This window comes from Phyllostomus hastatus, unplaced genomic scaffold (genome assembly GCF_019186645.2).
Source record: "Phyllostomus hastatus isolate PE091 unplaced genomic scaffold, TTU_PhHast_1.1 phas_scaffold_345, whole genome shotgun sequence".
In the NCBI taxonomy this organism is placed as follows: domain Eukaryota; kingdom Metazoa; phylum Chordata; class Mammalia; order Chiroptera; family Phyllostomidae; genus Phyllostomus; species Phyllostomus hastatus.
In genome coordinates this window covers 12274198-12291238 of record NW_025334024.1, presented here as the reverse complement: position 1 = coordinate 12291238, position 17041 = coordinate 12274198, and the positions used below count along the sequence as shown (strand labels likewise).

Genomic DNA, 17041 nt, shown 5'->3' with positions numbered 1-17041 from the left:
AGTTTTCTAGATGTTAGCCTTGTGAACCTGAAGCTGGATAAAACACTCACCTTCTAAAATGACAGCACCAGGTTCCTCTGCAGGGACAACAGCCTCTTCATACTCTATGGAACTGTCACTGTCGGAATCAGCACTACTGGATATCTGCAAGTCTTCAGAGACAGGATTGCTAGCCCCTGAATCACTAGAGGTGGTTGGCAAAGGAGGCTGGCTCCTGCTCACTTGAAAGTAAGCATCCAGTGGTGCTCTGGACCTATTTATGGAGAAAGACAGCAGAATTATAGTACAATGGACCACCATCACAAAAATAACCCACAGTACTTTGAAGGTAGATCCTAGTCATTTCAACCCATCTCTAGGCCATTAAATGCTACCTTTGAACACTGAAGCAGAAATAGCAGATTTAGTGAGATGCTGGATGGTCTACACACTCTCCTTTCTACTCAATTACATTAACCCACACTAGAATCTGACCCTTATGCTAGAAGCTATTTCTACTTTAGGGGCCTTTGGCTATGTGCCAATTTCTTTGAAAGGACACAACTCAGCAATTTGTCTGTTAGTATTAGAGGATGGGAAAGTGGGAGTGGGCAAGAAGAAAAAGGGAGCCCTGGCTGGCATAGCTCAGTGGATTGAGCACAGGCTGCGAACCAAAGCATCGCAGGTTCAATTCCCAGCCAGGGTACATACCTGGGTTGCGGGCCACGGCCCCCAGCAACTGCACACTGATGTTTCTCTCTCTCTTTTGCCCACCCTTCCCTCTCTAAAAATAAATAAAATCTTAAAAAGAAGAAGAAGAGAAAGGGCCCTGTAGGTCAAATATGGTCTCATAGGATTCTGCCACTGCAGCTAGACAGATCAAGGTCTTTTGGAATGCAGTATAAAGCCTGGCTTCAATCATCACTGTTTCACCTCTTATTTCACTTAAAAAAAAAAAAAAAAAAAATCCTTACCCAAGGATATGTTTATTGATTTGAGAGAGAGAGGAAGGGAAGAGAAAGAGAAACACTGATACAAGAGAAAAACATTGATTAACTGCCTCCCGCATATGCCCAACCTGCAACCCTTTGGTGTATGGGACAACACTCCAACTAACTGAGCCACCTGGCCAGAGCCACCTCTTCATTTAACACTTTAATTCCTTCTGGCTGGCTGAGTTTTAATCATGACCACCACAATACCTCAGTTTCTCTCACATGCAAGGTAACAAACCATATTCCACATATAGCCTGGAATTAATGACATTCTATATTAAAAACCAAAATGGTATTCTGAACTTTAGAACATACTATGAGCTAATAATCACAAAGTATTACTACTGAAAGGTGACATACTTTAAGTTTTAGTAACTTTTTAAATTAAGATATATCATTACCCAGAAACACTGTTGGTGATTGTTCACATAAAAAACTTTTTGATTTCTGTGGGTGGGTTGAGATGGGAGTAAAAGACAGAAAACTGTACTTGAACAACGATTAAAATAAAATTTTTAAAAAGTTTTTTTTTATTTCTCCTACCAAAAATTTATGGCAAACTAGGGCTTTCTATTAAAAATGAATGATTAAATGGAATAAAATAAACATTATTTGGTATCCAATTTAATAGAAGATTTGGCCTTGTTAAAAAAAAAAAAAATGTGCCCCTGGCTGGTGTGGATTGGTTGGTTGGAGTGTTGTCCCGTGAACTGAAAGGTTATGGGTTCAATCCCCTCTCAGCATACATGCCTGGGGTGAAGGTCTGAACCCCAGTCAGGGTGTGCAAGAGGCAACTGATCATGTTTCTCTCACATCAATGTTTCTCTTTTGCCCCCACCCCTTTCTCTCTCTAAAAGCAACAGGAAAAAAAAAGTCCCTGAGTGAGGGGGGAAAAAAAGTACATAAAAATTATTATAGCAATTTGAGTCCTTTCTGATTCACAATTTAAACGTACAATTCAGTGATTTTTAGCATAACCACAAAGTTAGGCAACCATCACCACTATCTTACTCCAAAACATTTTTTATTATTATTTTTTATCCTCACCAGAGGACATTGCTCACTGATTTTTTCAAGAGAGGGAAAACCATGATGAGAAACTTCAATGCAAGAGAAACATAGATCAGTTACCTTTCATATGTACCCGACCAGGACAGAATCTGCAAACTTGCAGTTTACAAGATGACACTCCAACCAACTGAGCCATATGGGCCAACACCCAAAACATTTTCACCACACTTAAAATGAACTCTGTACCCATAAGCAGCCACTCCCTCTTTCTCCGCTTCCCTTCAGCCTCTGGTACCACTAATTTACTTCATCTCTGTGAATTTGCCTGTTCTGGACATTCCATGAATGGGATCATATAATATGTAGCCTCTTGGCTCTGGCTTTTGTCACAACTTGATGATAAATACAAGGATTATGTTATGTACAAATAGCTCCAGTTTTATTTCTTCCTTTCTAATCCAAATGCCTCTCTCTTTGCCTAATTGGCCTGGCTGGAATCTTCAGTACAATGGGGAATAGAAGTGAAAAAGCAGACACCCTTGTCTTGTTTTGAAATTAAGGGTAACGATTTCAGTCTTTATCCATTTAGTAGATTTGCTGTGAGATTTTCATTGTTGCCCTTTATCAGGGTGAGCAAGTTCTCTTCCGTTCCTAGTTTGTTGAGGGTTTTGTTTTTTATGACAGGGTTTTGTCAAGTGGCTTTTCTGTCATTTCCCCCCTTCACTGTGTTAATATGGTGCATCTTACTGATTTTCTTTTAAAGAGAAGATTTTATTTATTTTTAGAGAGAGGGGAAGTAGAAAGACAGGGAGAGAAACATCAATGTGCCACATAAACATGGATCGGCTGCCTCTCGTAAGCCCCCACCTGGGGACCTGGTAGGCATGTGCCCTGACCAGGAATCAAACCAGGAATCAAACCCAGACCTCTCAGTGTACAGGACAACACTCAACCCACTAAGCCACACCAGTGAGGGCATGCTGATTGCTTTTTACTTCTCAAATCAATTTTACTTTCCTGGAACAAATTGTATTTGGTTATGGTATATAATCCTTTTTATATGTTGCTGGATTGGATTTGCTGGCATTTTGTTGAGTGTTCTTGTATTTGTATTCACAAAGGGTAGGGGTCTATAGTTTTCTTGTGATGTCTTTGTATGGTTTTGGTATCAGAGTAATACTGGCTTCAGATAGCCAGATGGCAAGTGTTCTTGCTTCTTGCACTTTTTAGAACAGTTTATGAAGTATTGCTGCTATTTTTCCCTTTAAATGTTTGGTATAGTTAACCAGAGAAGTTCTGGGCTCTTCTTTGTGGAATTTTCTTATTTTAATTACTAGTTCATTTGTTATTGGTTTACTCAATTTTCCTTTTCTTGAGAGTACTGATAGCTCATGTCTTTTTAGAAACCTGTCAATTTCACCTAGGTTATCTAATTTCTTGGTATAAAAATGTTCACAATAGTTCCTTATAATATTGTTTTCTTCTGTGAGGCTGATAGCTATATTCCCTCTTTCACTACTGATTTTAATATTTTTGAGTTTTCTATTTCTTGGTCTAGCTAGAAATAAAAAATTAAGTGACTTTTTAAAAAGTTACCCAATATTGCTTTTACATAGCAAAATAGGCATTTCCAAGGGCAGGTCAGGACACAGGAAAGGGCAGCTACGAAGAGCAATAGGAGGCAGTGCTAGAGGTTTCTCTTTGGGCATGCAAACTGAAACCCAAGAAATCCACCTCATTCCGTGCATTATATTTTGATAATAATGTCCCTTATTATTTCTGAATTAAATAATACCATGTTAAGCTCTTGCCCCTGCTTAACCTCTGTAGTCCTAAATTCCACAAGCTCCACGAGAACAGGTACCCTGATCTGTCCTGTTCACCAATGTATCTACAAGATAAAGTGCAGTCCCTCATATGGTGGGATGTTATAAAAATACAGAGGTAAGAGGTGTTCATCTTGACCTAGGCTCTCAACATCTGGCTCAGAGAGTCTGTCAGGAGAATAAACGCCTAATACCATGAGAAATTCATGTCAAGAAATTCAGAAGGTATAAGCAATCAGTCCTGTAATAGAGCATATTTTTAATGTAAATTTACTGTGGAATTTACTTACAGTATTTAGGAAAAAAAAGTTTTAGGACACATTTATATGGCTCCAGAATCCATGTTCTGTACACAATCCCTGTCCGTTTAGGTTTATTGCACTTTGTGGAAACAAACATATGAGTCAGTCAAACTGTTTGACTAACATTTTTCAACATCTAAATTCTGTCCAGAGCACAGATTCTACATACATGAAGCAATTTTCTGATTACTGTTTATCTTTTGTGGGAAAATGTCTCCTGGGAGAATCATGCCACCCATGCCAAAAATATAATTTGGTTTCTGTAGCATTTCTGTTTCTCTGTGTAAACTGACATCAGGTTTGTAAGTGTCACTCTCCTGTGAGTTAGTTAACACTATTAAGTGTCCTCCACTAAAAGCAATCAAATCCCCAAGTGTATGAACAACCAAGGCTGAGGAATACAGTGAGAGGCCTCTTGGTGCCACAGCTAGTTCCTAGGGACACCAAATCCTCAGTCCACTTAATCACTTCAACAAAGCCCCTAAATTGCACTACAAGATAGTCACCTATCACACAAATGTGTAAAATCTTATTTTGCTTTCATAATCTGAGGGAATGACACCTTAAAATAACAGAGTAACACATACTTGCAACTCCTGTCAACACAGAACTAGACACCCATTATCCCTGATGGGTCACATCCAGAATTGTAGAGTACACTAGAGTAGAGCTGTGGTAATAGCAAGCCCCATTACTGTAATCATCAGGATTCATAGAGAAGGGCCCTGGCTGGTGTGGCTCAGTGGACTGAGTGCCTTCAAACCCATAGGTCACTGGTTCAAATCCCAGTCAGGGCACACACCTGGGTTGCAGGCCAGGGCCCTGCTCCCTACCCCCCACCAGTTGGAGGCATGTGAGAGGCAACCAATCAATGTATCTCTCACACATTGATGTTTCTCTCCCTCTTTCCCCTCTCTCTAAAAATAAAGTCTTAAAAAAAAAGGGATACTGAATTCTGCAACTGAAGGCACAATCCCAATTCCAGAGTTACCCCCATCAAATCACAAATTATCCAAAAGGCTTCCTCATTTGTAAAACAGGTAAATAGATGGCCTAGCTACTTGTCTTTTTAGTATCATCGCACTGTTCTCACAGTGTTAAGAAAACAAATGGATCTGCTCAAATCTCCTTCTATCTGTCCATGTAGAAAATCAGTGAATCCAGGTCCCAATGCCAGCTCTATTTCCTTGATGTGGTAGCTATGAGACTCTGAACAAAACACTTGGGGTCCGTTAAAATTCAACCTCTTTAAATACGAAAACATTTAAAAGGCCAAATGTGAAATACAGTATTTCAAATAATGCAAAGGAAATTAAAAACATAAGACAGACAACTGTTATTCTTTATAAAAACCCCTGTCAAGACTTGATAGCTAAGCCCTTTAAGACATAAGTTCAAATCAAAAATTTTGAAAAAAAAATTTTCAACTCTGCAACACTTTTTCAGGTGAGAACTAGAATACTTCCCCACTTACAAGCTCCAAATTAAATCACATCCTACTTTTTGCAAGGGTTCTCTAAATCTAGTCTGCACTCTATGTGGAGTGCCATGAACAACTGGGTGAGTGGAGTGAACTTGCAAGTTTAGAAATACTTTTTTTGATATACAAGATGCAAATTATCTAAAAAACCAGCCTTTACAAGAGCCACTGCCAACAAACTACCACCCAGTTTTCAAAATATCTAAGTATATCTATCTCCTCCATTACTTTGTTATGTAAATAAGGCAAGCATTTTTATTTTCGTCTGACCTGTGGGAAAATGGGGGTTCAGAAAAGTTATCTGACTCATCAGAAGTCACATGTCTATCTTATCAGCAGCAGCACTGGGGGGTATGACCAGAGCCTAAGGTTCATAATTTCCAATCTGGTACTAATCCCACGATCCAGACATGATATTTACCTGGCACTGTCTGTCCTCTGAGACCCCCCGGCTCTCACTCTGCGTGAAGCTGTCCCTCTCCTCCTCCTGGTTCTCACTGGCCCCACATTGTGGTCCGAAGGTGGTCTCAGGAATTCCAGCATGCCATGAAGTCGCTGTAGCCCATTAAGGAAGCTGCTCATTGACTCCAATGAAGCTACTCGAATAGTGTGGTTAGCGCCAGACTCCTGCCTATGCTCCTCTGAAGCTCCTGGATTGATGTTCTGCACATTCTCTTCTCCCAAGAGCTCCACTTCCTCTGTCAGGTCAATGGACACTTGTGGAGTAGGCTGCAACAGGTAAGGGTCCCCTTGGGTGTTGACCACTTCAGCAGGAGCAGGCTGGAGCAGGGGTGGTCCCCCTTGGCTGCTGACAACTTCAGCCAAGTCAGGCTGAAGCAGGGGTGGTCCCTCTTGGCTGCTGACCCCTTCAGCTGGAACAGGCTGTTCGGCAGCATTATGATCTAACTGCACCTGAAGATCATATTCCATCGCTTCGTGAGCCATCACTGAGGAGGCAATATTTGTAAAAAGTATTTAGTAAAAAATAAAACATAGCCAATGTAATCATATCTAGCTTTTTAGAATTTCTGTTTAAAATCATTCTTGGCAAAACCCCGAGATTTTAATTACTCAATTTAAAGCAGAGCTATTTTGGTAATCACCCACTTTTTTATTCCTAACAACCGCTTATGACCAGTTGTCCAGTTCGCCCTTTCAAAACATGAAGTCGTCTGACCATAGTACTATCTTCTAAAGTATAAATAAGGGGATTGAATTACTGGGATCTGAAAGTAATCTCCCAGACCTCTTTTGGTTCTTTGTCATGACCTGAATTTACCAAAACAAGTGTACATAATGCTACATTCAATTTTAGTAAACAATACAGCACCAAGTTACAAAGGATAAACAAAAGAATACTTGCAAAATTATCTCAATTAGTAAAGTTGAAATTTACCAAATTTCTCCAAAAAGGCCGAACAACCTTTATTTACCCCATCCTTTGCATTATTTGTTTCCTTCTCTAATTCCATTTAACAAATATTTTTTGTTATGTGGTCAGACACCCCACAGATGAGACGGGATAAGCTCCTGCATAAGAGTTTACACTCTAGTGAGTGGGAAACAAATGAGAAAATTAGACATTATGGTATTTGGTTTTGAAAGTGGAAGGCAAGAAACACCACTTTACACAAAATAGTGAGAGAATGCCTCTCAGAAAGAATAAAACTGAGCCGAGATTAGAAGAAGCTGGTCATATAAGAGCCAATAGAGTTTCAGGAGTAAATCAGTACACAGATCCCTGGTGAGCATGGATCGGGTGCAGCTGAGAAACCTGGCATACCAGTGTATGGTAACTATGGTAAGGAAGAGTGCACAGTATAGAATGAGGTTGACAAGGCAGGACACTATCAATGAAGGCTCCTGTAAAGAGTTTCTTCTGTGTTAGGAATGGACGATAGGGGTGCAAGAGTGCAATCAAGGTGCCCAGTTTAGAGGCTACCGTGGAAGCGTGCATTAGTGGACAATGGTGGTAGTAGTGGAGATGGAAAGCAGTGGACAGCTTTGAGAATCCTCATCATAGCTAAGCTTCTTAAAATCACAGGAGAGATTAAATAAGGAATAAACACAGAAAACAAGCAGGCCAAGGACTAAAACTGGAGACACTAACATTAAAAGGGTAAGAGGTACAGAAAGAGAACTCAGAAACAAGACTATAAAGTAGGAGGAAACCTGGGAGAATGGGGTGTCTTGAAAGAATGTTTCTAAGAGAGAATGGTAATGTGTGTCATTTGCCAATGAGGGAAAGAATGGCTTTGAGATTTAGATTCGTGGAAACAACAGATAACCTAGAAAAGAGCAGTTTCCCCAAAATGATGGTGTTAGAGACCAGACTGGACAGAGGAAATGGAGGGAAATGGAGGGAACAGGGTGAATGAAGCATATGTATTTTCTCTAAGTCATTCCTAAAATCCCATGAACATGACCTCCCTCCCCTCAAAAAAAAGAAAAAAGGAAAAAAAAAGTCATTAAAAAATCATAAAGACAAAGCAAGAGAAAACAGGATGTAAGATATGTAAATCAGTGTTTTGGACTGATAACTGGTAATTACATGATAGACCTGAAAAGATGAAACTCAAGTGCCTGGAAAGAGGGGAAATTGAGTGGTCCTGAGAAGCAAGCTGATTACCACTGAGGGGATTATAGAAACCAAGTACCACAGAAGGCAGTGTTCAAAGATGGAGTTGAAAACGATTGGTTAAAAGCCGGTAACAGTTAACCTGTCTCCTAGTCAAACAAAAAAGCCAGCCACCAAGGAACAAAAACCTCCTCACCCTATTCTGTAGGAAAACTGGAGGCTTAAACCAGACAGGCTTAAGAGCAGCATGAGGGGCAGATTAGTGTAACCACTATAGAAAACAGTATGAAGGGTCCTCAAAAAATTAAAAATGGGAACTGTCTTATGACCCAGGGATCCCACTATGTGTATATATATCTGAAGAAACCCAAAACACTGATTCAAAAGAACATGTGCATCTCTATGTTCATTGCAGCATTATTTACAATAGCTAAGATATAAAAGCAACCCAACTACCCATCAATAGACAAGCAGACAGAAAAACTGTGGTACATATATACAACAAAATATTACTCAGTCATGAAAAGAATAAAATCTTGCCACTTGTAGCAGCATGGATGGACCCAGAGGGTATCGTGCTAAGTGAAACAGGTCAGTCAGAGAAAGACAAATACCATATGCTTTCACTTATATGTGGAATATAAAGAACAAAATAAATGAACAAACAAAACTGAAACAGAATCAACACATGCAAAGAACAAACTGATGGTTGCCAGAGGAGAGGGGGTTTGGGGGAGTAAAAAAGCTGAAGTGATTAAGAAGTACAAACTGGGCCCTGGCTGATGTAGCTAGTGGACTGAATGGAGGCCTGCGAACCAAAGGGTCGCCAGTCTGATACCCAGTCAGGGCATGTGCCTGGATCGCGGGCCAGGTCCCCCAGTAGGGGTACGCCAGAGGCAGCCACACACTGATGTTTCCCTCTCTCTCCCTTCCCTTCTAAAAATAAATAAATTCTTAAAAAAAAAACCAAAAAAAAACAAAAACAAAAAACAAAGTATAAATTGGTTGTTATATAATAGTCACGGAGATGTAGAGGGAATATAGTCAATAATACTGTAGTAACTATGCATGGCGCCAGGTGTTTACTGGAAATATCAGGGGGAACACATATGTAAGGGACAAAACTGTCTAACCACTATGCTGTACAACCCAAACTAATTCAAAAGTAATACTGAATGTAAACTGTAATTGAAAAACGTTAAAAAATCAGCATGAGAGGTAGCACAGCAGTGAAAACAAGGAGTTAAGTAAAGTCTACAAACTGAAGAGTGTGACAAACTTCCAACTGTAATTGAAAAACGACGTTAAAAAATCAGCATGAGGGGTAGCACAGCAGTGAAAACAAGGAGTTAACTCAACTCTACAAACTGAAAAGTGTGACCAACTTCCAATCTTTCTACTCAGCTTCTCCACCTGCACAAATCCTGGACACAATACTCTGGTTCACATACATTCTCTATGCCCCAAGGCAGGAGATTAGAGCATTATTCTCTGGAGAAAAACAACTCAAAAAAAAGATCTATTACTACTCATAGTTGTGAATCCCCCAAGAAAATGGATAGGTCTCTGTCCATACATCTAACCATAAAAGCCCAGTGGATGGTAAGGTTCAGCCACTCCTACACAGCTTCCAATCAGGTTTCTGGAGGTCTCCCTTTAAAAAAGGTAAGTAAATAAACAAATAGCCAAGGACCAAATGATGTCTGATGAAAGCCTCCAAGATGAGGGAGACCAAAGCAGATGAGCAGAAGAAATTTGGAGGGAAGAAAGTAAGATAATGCAAGAAGGATAAAAATATTTTCAAACTTACAAGAATGCTAGGAGAAAAAAGACAAATCAAAAGAGTCCTTTGAAATGAAAAATGGTAAGCAAAATTAAAAAAAGTAATAGGAGTAGAAGATAAAGTGGAGTAACTCTTCCAGAAAACAGAACGAAAGGACAGCCAATTAAGACAATAATAAAATTAAAAGATCAAGCCAGGATATCTGAATGACTGAAGTACCAGAAAGAATGCAGAAAAGTGAAGAACAAAGTAAAGCAAAACCTCAGGTCAAGATATAATCATAAGCTCTCTTCCAAATAAGAACCTCAACACATTGAAATTTCCTCAAAAATTACAACCCTTAGAAAAAAAAAGGCAGGTTGCAAACAAATCCACTACAATTCCATTTTTAGGTGAAAAACAGGTGAAATCATGTTATCTAGACTTGGAATACCCAATTCAGGAGGGGGAGGGTGCCAGGGCACATGAAGCTTCAGCTGTGTGTGCGTAATTTTTATTTCTTAAAAAAACAAAACCAAAAACGAAGCGCCTTGGACAGTGTGGCTCAGTTGGTTCAAGCATCATAAACTTAAAAGTAGCAGGTTCAATTCCTGGTCAGGCACATACCTGGGTTGTGGGTTCCATCACTGACTGGGACCTGCACTGATCCGCAACCAATCCTTGATGTTTCCCTCCCTCCCTCCCTCCCCCTCTCTAAAATCAATGAGCATGTCCAGGGGTGAGGATTAAAAAAAGAAGTAATTATATCAAAAGGTAAAGTCCAAGATTTGTTAGATCTGGATGGTGAATGCACAGGTCTTTTAAAAATTATTCTCTGTATTTTTCAGGATAGCTAAATATTAAAAAATTATTCTCTCCTATCATATGCCAGTTCTGATTAGAAGCAACCCATTCTGATCAGAACAGGAAAACCCAAAGCTGAATCCATCAGCTTCATCATTTTTATCTTCCACAACTCAAGTACATAGCAGATGCTAAATGCCTATTGAATTATTCACCATACACCTTAAAAAAAAATTCCCCCCTCAAAAAACCAAAATCCAACAACTGAGAACATAGCCCTAATATACAGAGCTACAGACATAGCAGAGATCTAGAACCTTTTCATCTTGGCATAAAGTTCTATGTAACCAGTGCAGTTCTGGAACAAATCTTCAACAATTCCCCAACAATGTGAGGACTACTGGTCCCTCCAGCCCTTGGAGTAACCATGGGGTGCCTAGAGCAGCAATTTTCAACCTTTTAAATCTCATGGTGCACATAAAATAATTACTGAAATTCTGCAGCACACCAAAAAAAATATGTATTTGCCAACCTGACCAAAAAGCAGGCATAATTTTGATTTATTCATACTGGACAGATCTTGTGTTGGCTGTTGTCATTTTTTATTTATCAATCTAAGCAAAAAGAGGTCAGTGCCGCAGACTAATCAGGTATTGCATTATTCTGTTTGTTTTTAATCCTCACCCGGGCCATTTTTTCACTCCTTGTTTTAGAAAGAGAGGAAGGGGAGAAACATCAATGGGTTGCCTTCCACAGGAGAGGGATCAGGAATGGAACCAGCAACCTGGATATGTGGCCTGACCAGGAATCGAACCTTGCAACCTTGCGTTCCTGGATAACGCTCCAAGCAGCTGAGCCACACCTGCCAGAACACAGGAATTCCATGTTTAAAAATTCCTGCCGCACGCCGATTGAAAAACCGCTGGCCGAGAATAAAAGACCGTGAGCAAGTCACCCCAAGCCTTGAGCAATCCTGTCCTTGATTTTTCTGTGCTATGAGCTGGCGCTTCAAAGGTTAACCGCCCGCTAGTCATCTTACCAAGTTTGTCACTCAGATTTCAACGTCCACAACCAGCAAGGACGCGATGGCACCCAATTAACAAAATAAGAAACGGTACCAAGGAGCCTGGCCACCTCGGCTCGGATGCTTGCTCCGTCAATCCTACCTACCTATGGAACCTTAGGTGGGTTTCCTACAACGTTCAACATAGTTCACCTTAAAATGGGGGTAAAAGTTTGTCCGTCACAGTGCTGCTGTGAGGTAAAGCTGGATTAGAACTAAAAGTTAACTCCTAAGTGATGCAACTAACGGGTGGTCAAAAAGATAGCAGTTACTTGCAAAGGAAAAGTTTGAGGCTCGGCTCCCGGGAAAGTGGCTGGGTAACCTCATGACTCCAGCCAGACAAGAAATCGCCTCCCGCCTGCGGCGAAATGGCCTCCCAACGGGCAACTTCCGGGATCACTCGAACTTCCTGTCTCCCCCGCCCCGCCAACCCGACCTCCAGCCTCAGAAACCCCGAAAAAGCCCGAGTTCGGGCGCCACAGCCAGGGAGGTTAAGGCCGCCCAGAATGGCCGGACCTCCTCAGGGCGCGGGGTACCACTGGGGTGTCCCTATGACCCCGTTCAGGGACCAAGCCCGGGAAGTTATCCCACAGCCAGAAGCGCAAAACCTGGGGGGAGGTAAGCGCCCTCTTCACCCTCTTCACCTGCGGCCGGAGAAACGCGGTCGGGCTCGCGAGCCAGCCGCACGAAGCACCCGTTTCTTCAGCAGACTCAGGTTCCAGGACCGGTTCCAACCGCTCGTCCCCAGCAGCTCAAGCGGCCCGCCTTAGCCGCGGCCATGGCTTGCTCCTATTGGGCAGCAGTCCCAGCCGTCGACCAATACTGTCTCTTCTTATTTCTTTGGTTGCCGTTGGCTGAAAGAGCGGTGCTCTCATTGGTTGGTCCTTCGCAAACAGACTAGGCGGGATCGCGCGCGAGTAGAGACCGTACCATTGGTAAAAAGATGCGGTCCGTCATCTAGCGTTAAGCTCCCAAACAGAAGGGCGGAGACAGGGTTTTACCGCTCTTTATTTGAACTTTCTGGCGGAGGAAACTTAAAAAAAGGTATCTCGGTACATTTTGAAAATAAGATGCAATTATTAAAACTGGCTCCTGCCCTGGCTGGTGTGGCTCAATGAATTGAACGCTAGCCTGGGAACCAAAAAGTTCCGATGATTCCCAGGCCCGCCACGCAGGCGGTTCCCTGTTGGGAGCATGGGAGAGTCAATCCATCCATGTTTCTGCCCTCTTTCTCCCTTCCACTCCTATAAATAAATAAAATCTTTAAAAAGAATAAAACTGTGGCTCCCGTTTAGTAAAGGAACTATCTTTATCCAAAGGCTGGTAGCTAATCCAATAATTTCAAAATATTGCCCCCTGAAATCAGCCTATAAAGAGACGTGGGGCAATTCCGTTTGTAGAATCCCGTAAAAGGATGTAGACTATATCCTCCCTTGAGGTTGAAGAGCGCATGCAAAAGAATTTACTTACACGATCTAAGTCCCAAACCACTGCAATAAATTGCCTGGAACTAAACTATCGTCACATTACTAAACGGCAAGTATTTTTCAATTATCTCCCTGAAAGATGAAATCTCGCTAAAATCGAACCGTCGGCACAGACCACAATGCCAAAATTTTATTTACTCAGCTGCAAATTTTCAATGGAATTGGTAGGTAGCAGCGGAGAGCATAAAAAATATTGAAAATCGTGACTAATCCAAACAATGACTTCAGTATTTTCCTACTCTCAAACTGTCACCAAAACCACATTAACGTTTGTACTTTTTTCTTTTTCTTGCTATAGGTACTGGGCTTTAGCATGGGTATAATAAGAAGAAAGGAATTTTCTTTTGTAAACAAATATGTTATGAAGTAGAGAGGGTAAAACATTTTGAGTGATTCTCACTGTTACATAAGTACTACATGTTCAATGCAAAACAATTTGAAAAATTTTTAATTAGAAAATTATAGAGGCACAAAAAAAGTCTCTTCAGTTAAGTCATTATTTTTTAAAAGATTTTATTTATTTATTTTTAGACAGAGGGGAAGGGAAAGAGAAAGAGAGGGAAAGAAACATCAGTGTGTGGCTGCCTCTCATGTGACCCTCACTGGGCATCTGGCCCACAACTCAGGCATGTTCCCCCACTGGGAATCGAACCGGCAACCCTCTGGTTCGTAGCCCATGCTCAATTCACTGAGCCACACCAGCCAGGTCAGAGAAGTCATTATTAACTGTTCAAAATCTTCATCTATCTAAATTTAGATATAGATGGGATCTTGTTTTAGTCTTAAAATATATCTGAGTGACTTTCCATGTTAATGGATATATAGGTACATTGTCAAATACTAAATATTCCTTGAAAATTTTTAAATGAAAAATTAATAGGTAAGGGGAATTTGGACAACACAAAGGGCTGCTTAGTGAAATGTATACAGAATGTTTAATAGATGGTTCCAGAAGTATATTAATTCATAATCCACTTAATGGCCATGTTTAGAGAAAGGGAATAAACAAAGCCAAAAATATATAGTCTTGTCTTCAACTTCCAAAAGTTATATATAGTTATAAGGAAAAGTGTTGGCTGTGTTCCTTTTAAGTGTGAAATTCACATCTTTATGGGTGATTACTTAAATGCCAACCTTCCTATTGAATTGTGGAACCTAAGGCGATTTCATTTGATGTGAATCCTGAGAAGGAATTTACCTGCTGAGATGGATTCCCATGGTCAACCAAGGGCCCAAGTTTTATAAATAATAAGAGCTGACTTACTGTGTGCTGACAAGAGCTTCCCACATATTCTGTATACCAAGAAGAGCTTCCTGCACTAAGCTCTGTTTTGCTTATGTCCAGGTATAAGGGAGTTCCCAAGACCTGCCTTGTCCAATCATAACTGTTCCATAATGACCAATCAGGAGTGGAAGGAAGTGATTACAAAGGAGCATGAGAAAACTTTAGGAGTTGATGGATATGTTCATTGTCTTGATTATGGTGCTGCATACATCAAAACATCGAATTGCACACTTTACATATGTGTAGTTTATTATGTGGCAATTATACGTCAAAAAGTTTTTAAAAATCAGAATTGTGGGACAGGAGTGAGAAGAAGGACTGATTGCATGGGCATAATAGAACTTCCCAGCATCAAGATAATGTTTGTTACCTTGTTGAAGTTTGGGTTATTCATGTGTAGGCATTTGTCAAAACTCTTGTGCATTTTACAACATGAAAATTTACCTGTTTATCCCCCAAACACCCCTATTAACAAATACTAAACTTAAGTTTAATGTAAATGCTGAATGAACTATTTTGGACCTATTTTAGAATGAAGTGAATGATGCTTGAAATTTTCAAATCCATAAAATAGTTAGAATGGATTAATGGATTAATGGGTAGATAGAGTCACAGATAGATTGATAAGTCTGTGATGAACTAAACAAATGGTTGTAGATTTAGGTAGTGGGTGTCCAGAGTATACTTCTACTGACTTTTTTGTGTATTTGAAAGTTTTTATAAACAACTGGCAGGGAAAAATTAAGTACGGGGCCTTGGAAGACATCCCGTGTAAAGTGAGTGACCCTGGTTATTAGGCTTTATTACGTTCACAGTAAATCCACCTCTGCCTCTAGGTCTGCCAGAGTGTGAATAATTAATCTTCAAGGGATGATTTTCATTATAAGTCCAAGAGTAACAACAACAAGATTTTTAAAAAAAGATTTTATTTATTTATTTTTTTAGAGAGGGAAGGGTGGGAGAAAGACAGACAGAGAGAAACATCAATGTGTGGTTGCTGGAGGCCGTAGCCTGCAACCCAGGCATGTGCCCTGACTGGGAGTTGAACCTGCGACACTTTGGTTCACAGCCTGTGCTCAGTCCACTGAGCTATGCTAACCAGGGCTTGACAACAGGATCTTAAAGAGGATAGTAGTAGAACCTAATGCAAAGCTCTAGAAAAGAATCATCTTAATATTTTTTTAATACTCATCCAAGGACTTCTTTTTTTTTCATTGCTTTTAGAGAAAAAGGGAGAGAGAAACATCTTGTAAACACCAGGGGGGATAGGACCTGTAAACTTATGTATGTGCCCTGACTGAGAATCGAACCCCCAACACTTTGGTTGCAGGATAACTCCAACCAACTGAGCCAGACTAGCCAGGGCTAGAAAAAAATCATTTTAGCTCCTACCAGTGTGGCTCAGTTGGCTGGGTGTCATCCTGCAAAGCAAAGGGTCACTGGTTCAATTCCTGATTCCTGGTCAGGGCATATCCCTGGGTTGCAGGTTTGGTCCCCGGTTAGGGTGCAATAGAGAGGCAGCTGATGGATGTGTCTCTCAGCCTCTTTCTCCTTCCTTTTCCCTTTCTCTAAATAATAAATAAATAAATTTAAGAAATCATTTTAAATGCTCAACCTGTCCATGTTTGTTCTATATTTTTTATTTATAAAATCATGTTCTAGGTTAAAAAAAAAAGCACAAGAGAATATAAATCAGCTATAATTTTATTCTCCAGAGATGATTACTAGAATATAAGTTCCAAATGTATTTTGTTTATTATGTCTCCTTAGTGCTTAGAACAACACCAGTCTCGCTTGCTGTTGAATGAATGGAGCTGAGTTCTGGGGGGCTGATATTTAGAGGTAGGGTTAGTGTATGCTATGTAAGGTATACAGCATGAGCAAAGGTAAAAAAAATTCAGAACAAAAGGACCACACGCAGGAGATATGGGTTTGAATCTAGCAGAGATTGAAATCTGGGAGTTCCTAGACTAATATATTTTATTTGTCCTATATGGCATTAAAATAATTTTTGATTAGGTGCTAGCCTTTAAAAACATGAATAATTTACAGGGAAATATAAATTTCCAGCTTCTTTTGACAAAATGGAAAGCTCTGGAAACATTGGGATCCCATTTCTACATGATAAAAGGCTGGAGCTGAGCAGAGGCTGTCCTTAACTAAGCTCATCTGTTCACTAAAGTCCCCTCCAGGCTCACCTCACTCATGAAGGTTTCCCTGGAGACACTGTAGGCATTAGAGACTGCACTATCTGGTAGGAGAACTCTGGGACTTGATATTGGAAGTAAGGTTGGGGCAGAGATACAAGGCCATAGGTATCCAAATAGGGAGTTTATACTTCATTCAATGGGCAAGAGGAAGAATTAAACAGTGTTTGCTCAGTTACCACTATTGTATAACAAGTCATCCTAAAACTTAGTAGCTTATGGCAATGATAATTTATTTAGATCATAATTTTGTTAATGAGCA

The 17041-nt window shown here is 40.3% G+C and overlaps 1 protein-coding gene across 2 annotated transcripts in view; it reads right to left on the bottom strand.

Moving 5' to 3' along the window:
• Window positions 1-12576, bottom strand: part of RFWD3 (ring finger and WD repeat domain 3) — a 33372-nt gene extending 20796 nt beyond the window's left edge. For both annotated transcript variants that reach the window (XM_045819077.1, XM_045819078.1), the window contains exons 1-3: window positions 12445-12576; window positions 6015-6540; window positions 51-253 (exon numbers count right to left, since the gene is read on the bottom strand). In XM_045819077.1, coding sequence (XP_045675033.1) covers window positions 51-253; window positions 6015-6538 — 727 coding nt within the window. In that variant the 5' untranslated portion in view covers window positions 6539-6540; window positions 12445-12576. The remainder of the gene's footprint in view (window positions 1-50; window positions 254-6014; window positions 6541-12444) is intronic.
• Window positions 12577-17041: the final 4465 nt, after the last annotated feature.